We start from the raw sequence: 12,699 nt of genomic DNA on the forward strand, positions 1-12,699 counted from the left end.
AAATCACACATTATGAGGTTTGCTCTGAGTAAAGATGATCTATCGTGACACGTTTATTGGAAGATCTCATAATATTTTGACACTCACACCATTGTGACGATTGGTAAATCTCGTATTATTATGCTCCCTTGACTAATGAGCAATTGTCATACATTGATAGATCCATATTGTGAGGTTTGCTGGGATTAACGAATTTGCATTTGGATGGTTGGGGTTATGATTTTTATTTGAGTAAAGTACAAAAAACTACCTCAATTATTGGTATCACGACACTTTCATATCTTATATTTTAAAATTGACAATGTCAAACCTCATCTTTAGAATTTGGTCCAATGTTATACCTTCCATTACTTGACTGTTTACTTTTCTGTTAAATGCTGACGTGGCTTGATCCGAATCCCACTTTCTATTAAAAATTTATTAAAAACTAAAAAAAAAAAAAAATTAAATATTAAAAGAAAAGTATAAAAAAAAAAATTAAAAAAAAATCCCACTTTACTCCTACTTCCTCCTCCTCCTCCTCCTCCTTCTTTCTCCTTCTTTTGCAGATTCAGGTTTTTTTTTATTTTTTTTTATTTTTTCTTCTTCTTCTTCTTCTTCTTCCTCTTTCTTCTTTTGCAGATTTGGGTTTTTTTGTTTTTTGTTTTTTGTTTTTCTTCTTCTTCTTCTTCTTCTTCTGGGTAGCAGATTCGGGGGGTTTTTTTTTTTGTTCGGTTTCTTCTTCTTCTTCTTCTTGGGATGCAGATTTGGTTTTTTAATTTTATTTTTATTTATTTTTAAACTTTTTTTTTATTATTTTAATATTTAAAAATTATTAAATGATTTTTTTTAGTTTTTAATAATATTTATTAATTTTTTAATAGAAAGTAGGACACGGATCAAGCCACGTCAGCATTTAATTAAAAAGTAAACGGCCAAGTAACGGAAGGTATAACATTGGACCAAATTCTAAAGATGAGGTATGACATTGTCAGTTTAAAAGATGAGGTATGAAAGTGTCGTGACACTAATAGTTGAGATAATTTTTTGTACTTTACCCTTTTTATTTTTATTATAATTATATCTTTTTTTTTTTGTTACAAGATTCTGCTAAACCGGTTTTTGGCTAAGGCAAGTAGGTTGCCCCTCTTGCAAGAAGCCTACTCATGTTTCTTGTAATCTTGTGGTCAAATTATTCAAGTTCTTAATATTGGCTACGAACTGCATCTTGTCTTGTGTTTGAGATTCTCTTCACTCGTATGGTTTGTATACATAAATTTTTTCTTCTTTATATAACATTTTGTCAATAGTTAGGTAAGATCTGAGGAGAAAAAAATAGTGAAGAAACCTTGAACTCGGGTTAGGAGGGTCACAAGAGTGCTTGAATTTCACTGTACTACTGCCCTCCTCTTATGCTTTATATAATTGGTGCCTTGTTTTTGCGTGCGGGCCTCACCACTTTAAGATTGGTTATCTTCCACCGTACCAAAAAGCCATCCACGAAATGAACTTTGTAGAAAGCGATAGCAAATAAACCCTAGACGACCGAGGTATGTATCAGGACTCGTACGTGTCAAGCCATGCATACATGCAAGCACCAATTATGAAGCCCAACACTGCACATGATCGTATTTTTACTGGATTTTTATTAGACACATCAAGAAGAAGGCAACATTAAAATTTAATAAATAGCAACAGTGCATCGAATGATTGGGGTTTTTTTCTTCCACAGTAAAAGCTCATAGTAATTGGTTGATAAAATTTGGTGAAGAGGACACCAACATATAGAGTCATATGGCACAAAGTCCATTACCTAGCTAGTCATTAGGGTAAGGGACGTTGGTTTAGGCAATTATATGGACATATAGAGTACTATTCGCACTTTCTTCCCTACTCATAAGTACTTAATGAGCTCATTTATACATATGATTGGATTAAAATGGAGAATTCTCAAACTTTAAGGTATATTGAAAATAGAAGTGAATAGTTTTTCATATAAAAGGGTCACTTCTAATGCTACCATTCTCAAAGGGATATGAAAATTAGATATAAAGATTAGATATTAGCACAACTAAATAGCCAAAATGGTTCCTGAGATTTGCATAATCAATAAAAATGGTACTTGAGATTAAAAATCAATAGAAATGGTCCTTGAGATTGTCCATCATCCATGATTTTGGTCATTCTGCTAAAAACTCTTTGGGCAATTTTCAAAGCTTCGTAACTCAATCATTTCTTAACCAAATTCGACCCATAATATATCAAAATGAAGATAGGAAAGTGTAGAACAAGATTATACTTATTTTGAAGCCTAATGGTAGCTGGAGATGGTTGGAAAATAGCTTGAAATGTGACTGGTCCGCGTGAAAATCAATCTTCTTATATTAAATAATAACTTCCCATATATCGATACCTAATTCATTTGGCTTTTGATTACATAACCAAAATTGGCTTCCATTGAATTAGGACGAGAAAATTCGATCATGCAAGATTTTTCTTTATTTATCCAAAAGTTTTTCTTTTTCCCTTTATTTTCAAGATATGTAGCTAGATTTCTTAAAGCAAACTGACCAATTTAATTAAATCTAATTAAGTGCAGATATCTAATTCCAAAATCCCAAAATGTTGGTGTGATTTAGGTGCAACTCCTAATTAAATTAGTAACTCTCAAGTCAATTCCTTCTCTCTGCCAAAGGGAAAAGCCCTCGTTTTCATGTAGATGGACTGATGGAGGGAGCTTAATTAAACATTACTGAAAATATGACTTTAGCCCTTGATATTTAATTTTCTTCACATAAAACTCGTCATAAGTTTTTTACTCAAATAAAACTCATTAACTAGATTCCACATCATCAAATTCGTTAATTATATTTGACTTTACACATTTAAAAATTTTCCCCTATTTAAATGTTTGATGTACACAATTAGTTCCATATAGATTGTAAGAGAGAATTAATGATTTTACGAAAATAATAAATAATAAATTTATTGCCTAATATATGTAATAATACATGCTTAGTTAAGTCAACAAATTATATTTTTACATATAAAGGTAGGAAAATCATTTCACACACATATATACAACAAAAAAAAAAAAAACGCCTGGTATATGTAATAATTTACCTACATAATAAAGCAAACCCAATGTATGCAAAATAATGTACCTACATAAAAAAAATATTATTATTTTATTCAATACTATTTTACCTATTCTTTTGTACACATAAATTTACATATACATAGATTAATTAGTATAATATGTCTGATCATATATGTAGTACTGTGCATATACATACATATATATATATATATATATATATATTTGAACGTATAGTAGTACTATATATATAGGTAAACTATATATATATATATATATATTGAGCTTATGGTAGTACTATATACATTTGAACGTATATATATGTGTGTGTGTGTGTGTTAAGGGTAATAATATGCAATAAATTATTTATTCATTGTAATTAAGGTGAGTAATAATATTTATTGATTTATTTTGAATATCGTGGTACAAGTTGTAAATATTTTGTATTAATAGGTCAATTACTTTCCTACATGGCAATCACTTTTAAATTTGGGTTTTATTTGGACGTTTATAATTAGGTGAGTTTTTATATAGGAAATTAGAGTTGCAAGGTCTATACGTAAAGAATCCTAAACATTAATTAAATTTAGTTTCATGGTGCTTTCAAATGCTCATAGTCATACGACTCACAATCCTTCTTGCTGCCACCTGGCAAAGCAGTCATACGCATTTGTTGCTCAAATTTTTTATTTTATTTCACCAATACACATTCACAAGTGGACAATTCCTCGTGAACAAGTATAAGCAGTAACCACCAGCTCCATTTGAAGATGATTTTGCCACTTGGCTCATAGTCAGCCATTGATATCTGCGTTAACCATCAAGATCTTTAACGTGGTAGCTGCTGGTGCCTTTGATGATGGTAGAATTTTTGTCTATGAAATCATGCGTGTTAGAGAGAGATTCAAACTTTTGACAAGCGTTACTCTCAAAATTTAATGTGTTGTTTAACTGCTTTCGTGCACCCTAACCATTGAAAACTTTCAAAACCCAAAAACAACCAGGTTTAATTTGCAAGAAAAACTAGATAGCTAGGTTTGCTTAATTAATTAAAGTATGCACCAATTCAGCCAAATTATACTCAAAGTACCGTTGTCCCTTGTTGGTTTTTTTAGGGGCTCATGTCTTTTTATGGAGAATGACTTACATGAAATAAGTTCGCTGTTAATTGACATTATAGTTTAATAATGCAATGTTATATATAAGCTTCTTCTATATAACAATGTATTATAGCAACGAAATATCATAATAACTCTGAATATATTTCATGTATAAGTTATTCTCATTTTCATGGCCACGTAATAAAATTTCCATATAAGAAGAGGTCTATTTATTTTAACGATATGAGCTAAGGTGCCTTACTGATATAGCATCTTTAAAAGTACTACGGTCTAGTGATATTCATCTTCACTTATAAGTGAAAGGTCTTAAGTTCGATTCTTACCAAATGCGAATTTGAACCACATTCTTGCCAGGTCATTATGAGGCTTAACCCACTCTCCTACCCTCTTAGTATAGATAATATTGTTTGTTAAAAAAAAAAAAAAATCTATTATGGATTATTAGTCCAGTTTCCTATAGTTACTAGAGCAGCTAACTTAGCCTCCTTTTTTAATTATTTATTTATTTGTTTTATTTTATTAATTTCTATTGGATATTATTCTCTATGAGCCATCTGTTTGGTATAAAACCAAAGAATAGAAGCTAGCAAGCGTGCATTCCAATACCGGTGTCCTCCTCTTCCTAGTCGCTCATTCACCTTTTCTATTGCTTCTATAGCTTGTTCTTTCCTTTCATGCACTTATTGGAAAAGAATAAATTAAAAATTTTCTAGTAGTATGTATAGCACTCTTTCTTATCAACACCCATCTCTTGCTTTTCTCTGGTAAGTTAGCTCTTGAATCCTTACATCTTCAAGTCTTCTTAATTCCTTTTTTAAAGTTATAAAGGAGGATTTCAAACTCAGGATCTTTAGCTATATATAAATATTTTCATCCGTACGTAGCTCGCTAGTACACACACACACACACACACACACATATATATATATATAAGCTTGTCCAAGACCAATGAGAAACCATTCTAGCTAGCTAGCTGGAGCGTTTGGAACAATAAGCTGAAAAATGGGAATTCAAGGAACTTTGGAGTACTTATCAGATCTATTAAGTAGTGCCAAAAAAGGCAAGAAGAAGAAGCAAATGCAAACGGTAGCCGTCAAAATCAGGATGGACTGTGAAGGTTGTGCCCGCAAGGTCAAGAATGTCCTCTCCGGCGTAAAAGGTGCGCTTAATTAATTCATTTCCATATATTTTTTTGGAATGTTCGCTTATTAGACTGTGAATCTAAAACTTTAGTTTGGAATGTTCACTTATTCACAATAGGCTATATGTATGCCTTGGTGATTTAAATAAATTTGAGCCTCTCCCTCCTATTCACAATTAGTTTTAGTGTGGAAACTAAACTTCCTCTGGTTTTGGTGTGAATTAATTCACTATGATGATTGTTTGCAGGTGCTAAATCAGTGGACGTCGACTTGAAGCAGCAGAAGGCAACTGTGACTGGATATAATGTTGAGGCAAAGAAAGTGTTGAAGGCAGCTCAGTCAACAAAGAAGAAGTGTGAGTTGTGGCCTTATGTTCCGTACAATCTGGTGGCTCATCCTTACATTTCTCAGGCATATGACAAGAAGGCACCTCCTAATATGGTCAGGAAAGTTGCTGACACTTCAAACATCACTGAGACTGCCGTGGACGACCGCTACATAGTCATGTTCAGCGATGACAATCCTAATGCCTGCTCTGTTATGTAGCTAGATTATTAATATATCTATAATAATCATGTTAAAAATATTAAAGGTACAAGTTAGCAATACAGTTAGAAATATAGTTAGCAATACAGTTAGCAAGTTTGTTAGTATTTGGTTAGAGTTGTTAGGCTTACTAGTATAAAAACAAAGTGTGTAATCTTTATTTAGTTCAGTCAATACAAATCATATATCTCTCTCTAAACTCTCTCTCAAAGATCTCTGTGTTCATCCTTCTGTTCATCGTTTCTTCTTGATTTTCTCTTCAATTCCCAAACATTTCAATGTAGTTAACATGGTATCAAAGCCACTAGGCCCACGCCATGGATTTTGGTGATTCCACTTCCCATTATTTTTCATCTGTTTCTAGCTTAATTTCTTTCCAAATTTTCATTAGATGTTATGATAAGTTTCTGGGTGCTTCCGCGATCATTCTTTTATTTCTAGGCTGATTTCTTTCTGATCAAATTCATGAGTCTCTCCGTTCCCGATCGAAAGCGAGAGATCGAAAGTTGGAGAAAATTTCAGAGCAAAAATGGCGGCGGAGCAAATGCAAAGAGTTGCATCTCCATCGTCGCAATCGGTTAAGGCACCAAAGAAGAACAGAATTCAGGTCTCCAACACCAAGAAACCACTTTTCTTCTATGTCAATCTTGCTAAGAGGTACATAAAGTAGCACAATGAGGTTGAGCTCTCTTCACTGGGGATGGCAATCACCACGAGTATCACTATTTCGAAAGATTTACTTAAAGATATGAATCTTTCTCCATTTTTGGGTTTGATTTTCTGTGACTCTTGGAATGTTTAGAGAAATGGAAATTGGTGAAAGTTCTTGCCTGGAATCGGAGATATTTCTAGAAGTGGGTGCTTCACCTTCCAACGAATCTACCCACGTTAGGAGTTATTCATATTAGTCTTCGAAAGGATCATCTGAATTTTTTGGGTAGCCAACCCACCAACCTACCAGTCTACTTCCTGTGTATCTACACAATCTTAAAGCATCATGTTTTGCAGCTTCCACGAAATCTTCCTTCTCAATTGCATCTTCAAGTTGAAACTTGAGAATAGAGGCGAAGCTCTCAGCTTGTTTAACTTCGGAGAAATGGCAGCTCCATCGATTCCAATCTCATTCCAATGAAGACCCGAATCAGTCACTAACATTTGATCTTCATCGGAATTAGGGTTTTCCTCAGAATCTTGTGCTGCTTCACCAGAATCTTGTGATTCTTATTTGCTGGAATCTGGAATTTGTGTCTTCTTCCTCCCTAATGGGTTCTTGTCTATCATGTGTTCAATCTTATGTGTCAATGAAATTTCAGTAAAGTGATATATTTGGCAGGACGTGATGGTATCTTGGGTGGTCTACCTTTAGTGGATAATCTTGAGGAAGAGTGCATCAATCTTTTCTTCCTCATTGATGCAAGCTTTTTCTCATGAGCAGCTTCCTGGAGGATCTTTTTTCCATTGACATATGCAATTGCATGTTGATGGCCACTCTCATTGGCAAGATCAGGATCTGCAGATTTTGGTATGGTTCTCTGATTCTACCTTCCATAATGTTTCATTGAACTTGCACTAGATTTAGGTATGGTTCTTGAAGTTCTTGAAGTCTAGTTGTTGTTCTAGGATTGGTGATCTTGCTATAATCTTTTCTGGTGGCGCTGTTGGAATTAGGTCATTACATTTCTTTGTTTCTTTAATTCTGCACATAAGGTGTTTATGTTTTTGGGTCAATAAAATTTTATGCAGTGTTGGTGCAAATTCTATATGATCTATTTTAGGGTTTTGAGTATATGATTAAGGCTGATTGCAAGAAATGTTGGTAGTTGAAGAAATTTATGAAGTTGCTTGTTCAGAGAGTTGTCAATTGTTGAAGTTTATGAGTTTTATGAATTGAGAATTGATAAGGCCGATGCCAAGAATGTGTGAGTATATAGTATTCATTGAAGTTGATAATTGAAGAAGGTCGAAGTCAGAAATTAGTGAATTTGTTACGTATATTGAGTAGCATTTGTTGAATTTGTAGAGTTGTTGAAACTATTGAGTTGTTTTCTCTGAGAATTCGTGAAAGTTAGGAATACATTGTTGTTTCTTGAAAGTGTTTAGTCATCAATATGTCTGATAAATCAGTGAGAATTGAGAATTTGCTAGGAATGCTATCTTCCTTCGTTCTCTTAAATTCATGAAAGATTTAGTGACTGAATGTGTCTGTGTTACTCAATTAATTTGTTGCACGAAGTCAATTTTCTTGTAAGTTTTTCTGGCTTCTTCAAGTTGTGTCTGATATTTGGTTTAGAGATTATTGCTCCGGATTGTTACTAAAATTTTGCTCAGTCTCTTTATTGGGTTTAATGGTTATGCAAATATTGATATGTTTGGAGAAATGGGTATGGATTCTTGGGTTTAATTGCTACTAATATCTTTAGGGTGTTCATTATTGAATTACTCAGAAAATTTTGCAGTATCCAATTCTTGTATCTCTGCTCCACTGATTTTTTACAATTCTGTTGAGGAGTTAGTGCAGTAATTTTCTCTTATCTCAACCTATAATGTTGAGTCTAACTAGCTCATTTGTTAGCATGTATCTATTGTAAGTTCGGTTATACGATGAAGTTTGAAGAAGTTGTTAACAATAAATCCCACAAAGGATAATTCTGTGATGTGAATAGGTAAATCCCATGAAGGGTAGAAGAAGTTGTTAACGGTAAAACCCATGAAGGGTAATTCCGTGATGTGAGTAGGTAAATCCCACGAAGGGTAATCCTACATAGATGTTGATTTTTTGTTGTTGAAATTGTGAAGGCCGATGCCATTGTTAAGAGTAGTTGTTTTTGGGTGAAATTCACAAAGGGCAATCCCGTGGTACTATAGTTAAGGCTAATGCCACACTATAGTTTGTTAATTTTCTGTTTTAAAGGCCAAAGCTAATGTTAAATGATGTTGTTGACGGTATATCCCATGAAGGGTAATCCTACAAGAAATTATGATAATCGGCATGAGGGTGTGTTACAACTTTACAAGAGGTTGTTCTTTGATTGAAGCTCCTATGAAAGGCAGAGGAAGGTTGGACTTTTGGATGTGTGTAGCATAGTTCATGAAAAGGTCGAAAAGATTGAGGTACAAGATTACTAATTCAAGTTGTTCTTTTTCTAGTGTTAATGAATCTAAGTATGTCACTGAATTTGGGGAAGAAGTAGTAGAAAGGGCAATTTGTTTGATGATCATATCTGGTTGTGGAAGCAATTGGGGTCGAATTAGTTCTAACACTAAATCTTCGAATAATAATTCCTTGTCTTTAGAGGTTCAATCACTAGGCTTAAAGAATTGGATCATGGGAAATAAGGGTGGTGTTTCTGTTTGTGATGATATTGTGAAATTGGTTGATTGCATTTTAGTTTGTAAGAATGTCTTTGTTGAGAAGAAAGTTTTTGAATTTAGCGAAAATAATTTTAGGTTTCATAATGATGAGGAAAAGAGTGTCGGCATGGAAGATAGGTTCTTCAAGGGTGTTGCCAAGCTTGAATGCAGTGATAATTCAACTGGAGAAGTGAAGACAAAAAGAGTTATTGAGAATATGGGTCACAAGTGCTCCATCTACTTGAAGGTGTTCGCAATAGGCCAAGCGTTGGGTGGCCACAAGAGAGTTCATTTCGGCAAAGACCCCGAGATAGGTGCAGAAGAGTCCAAAGTGCTGAAGCAGAAGTTTTTTCTAACATCTGTGATGCATTTGTTCAACTCTGTGTTCGGTTTTTTGGTTTCATAGTAGTGATTGCAGATGTTCTTCCAATCTCAAACTGGGTTTCCCTAGTTGAGATTGAGGGGAATTTTAAGGGTACAAGTCAACGATACAGTTAGAAATATAATTAGCAATACAGTTAGCAAGTTTGCTAGTATTTGGTTAGAGTTGTCACTACAACAAAAAACACTTTGCGCAACGAAAAATTTCAAATTTTTTAATTTTTTTTGTTTTAAAATTTTTTAATTAAAATAAATAAATTTAATATTTTGAGCAATGAAATATTTTGTCATGCAAGGTTTTTGACTTATTGTTTTATGATTTCTCTTATATTAATTTAATTATATTAATTTTTCGAATTTTTACTTTTTAATTTTAATTTAATTGTATGATTTTATTTTTTTAATTACTTTAATTTAAATTGACATATTCAAAATAAAATTACATATGAAAAATAGTGATCAAATTATCCAATATATATAATATATTCAAAATGTACACATAAATTAACAAAGTACAATAATAAAATCCTAATATAAATCTATTGTGGTGGTAGTGGTGGAGGATATGTTTCGATAGCGTCCTAATCCTCAACTTTAGCCATCAAAGTCTCGACGATTCCCTACAAAAAAAACAAATATGGTCAAATAACAAAAAAATAACATAAAATAATAACAAAAATTTGGCATAATCTCCCCTAAAATTGGTATACCCCAAACTCCAATCCTCACCCTATACTTAACCCCAAACCCCGCACAAACTTAAAACTAACTCCAAAAACACATATTAATGAAAAAAAATTTAAAATTTGGGGAGAATATACATTTTGGCAAGATTGAGAGTGAGTGAGAATGAGAGGGAGGAGTGAGTGTGAGAGAATTAGAGGAGATAATGAGAGAGAGATGAGAGAGTGAGTGAGAGTGAGAGATGGTGAAGAGAGTGATGAGAGAGTGAGTGAGAGTGACACATAGTGAAGAGAGATGAGAGATTAAGTGAGAGGAGTGAGTGTGAGAGAGAGGGTTAGATTTGGGGAGAGGGAAAGAGAGAGGAGAGGTAAAAGTAGAGAAAGCCATTGAGAAAATGGTTGAGGACTTATTTTGGTTTTAAAAACCGTATCACTTTGCGCGACGAAGGATACGAGTTTGCGCGACGAAATATTGGTCACGCAAAGTCTTAAAAAAATTAAAAAAAAATTCCCGCGTCCCATTTTTTGTGCCCGCCCAAATTTTTAGAGTTTTGCTTGACGAAAAATTGGTCGCGCAAAGTCTTAAAAAAATAAAAATAAAAAAATTCTCACATCCCATTTTTGGCTCCCGTCCAAATTTAAGGATTTTGCGCGACGAAATATTGGTTCCGCAAAGTGTTAAAAAAATTTAAAAAAAAAATTCAAAAATTTCCCATGTCCATTGTTGGTGCCCCCCAAAATTTTTAGAGTTTTGCGTGACGAAGTGTTGGTCATGTAAAGTTTTGCGCGACAAAATATTGGTTCGTCGCGCAGTATTTGTAAAAATAATTGTTATGAATAATAAAAAATAATATTATTTTATTTTACGATTTAAAATATAAATAAATTAAAATAAATAGGGTTTAGGTGACCAAATATGTTTTCATCGCGCAAAGAAAATAACAAAAAATAAAGAAATAATTTAGTTTAACAATATAAAATATAAAAATAAGTAAATAAGGGTTAGGCGACAAAATATTGATATTCGTTGAGCAAAGTTTTTGAAGAATAATAAAAACTTATGAAAACAACTATATCTTAAAATTTATAATGTAAAATTAAATAAAAAATAAATTGGTTTGCCCGACACATGTTTACATTATGACGTTGCGCTATTGGTTTTTGTGCAACGACCCCATTGTGGCATCACACAAGTCATATTTTTCTTTAAAAAAATTATTATAAAGTTTACTGAAAATTTGACTTTACTCCCTTCAAATTTTTTTTTTTTTTTTTTACATAAAACCCACAATAATATATTTTTCTAACAGAAACCCAATCCTAACTACAATAATAAATTTAAAGCTACTAATATATGTCACATCCCAGACTCCAACCTCTCAGATATTGTCCGCTTTGGCATTCTGGGCCTAGACTATGTCGCAGTCACCCAGCTACCGCACGGTTTTGTTTTTGCAGGCCGTAGCCCCAAAAGGCCTCTCTGAAGTTAAAGCTCTGGGCATGGATATATAAGGCCCAAAGACCACGCCCTCACGGGCGATGTGGGATACTACATATATATATATATATATATATATATATATATATATATATACACCATTCAATTTCTTAAGTGTATACGTACAAAATAAATAAATTTAAAGCTACTTAATAAATACACACACACACACACACACCATTTAACGATCCAATCGTCAAACTTGTTTATATATACTTTGAGATCGTGTACCCCAAAAATTGCAAAAAAAACACATTCAGAAATTAGGTAACTGAACAAAACTTTTTGATGGTTATAAACAAAAAATCACGATTTAACGGTTATTTTAACTCCGATTTTGATGATTTTTTACAGCTACACTCCTTGATCCTATATGAATATAATGAATGAATTTAATCTTCAATTTAAAATATTTATACTAGTGGAGTTATACTTAATGAAAGTATAAATAAACTCAAAGTGTTAGTGAATCTATTGTTTTGATGAGATACGCATTCTACAAAACTAGTTTCAATGATCCAACCGTCAAACTTGTTTGTATATACTTCGAGATCATATACCCCAAAAATCATAAATAACAAACATTCAGAGATCTAGTAACTGGACAAAACTTTTCAACGGTTATAAATCAGAAATCACGATTTCACGGTTATTTTAACTCCGATTTTGATGATCTTTTACAGCTACACTCCCTTACCCTATATGAATACAATAATTGAATTTGATCTTCAATTTAAAGTATTTACACTAGTCTTATGTTATATTTAATGAAAGTATAAATAAACTCTTAATTGTTAGTGAATATATTGTTTTGATGGGATACGCATTCTATGAAAGTAGTTTCAACGATCCAACCGTCAAACTTGTTTATATATATTTCGAGATCATATGCGCCAAAAAT

The 12,699-nt window shown here is 32.8% G+C and overlaps 1 protein-coding gene across 1 annotated transcript; it reads left to right on the forward strand.

The window, feature by feature from the left end:
* Positions 1-5,199: 5,199 nt before the first annotated feature.
* LOC137716927 (heavy metal-associated isoprenylated plant protein 24-like) lies at positions 5,200-5,885 on the forward strand. Its single transcript, XM_068456276.1, has 2 exons — positions 5,200-5,356; positions 5,587-5,885. Exons 1-2 carry the CDS (start codon positions 5,200-5,202, stop codon positions 5,883-5,885), a joined length of 456 nt encoding a protein of 151 aa, XP_068312377.1.
* Positions 5,886-12,699: the final 6,814 nt, after the last annotated feature.

Source organism: Pyrus communis, chromosome 15 (assembly GCF_963583255.1).
Source record: "Pyrus communis chromosome 15, drPyrComm1.1, whole genome shotgun sequence".
NCBI lineage: Eukaryota > Viridiplantae > Streptophyta > Magnoliopsida > Rosales > Rosaceae > Pyrus > Pyrus communis.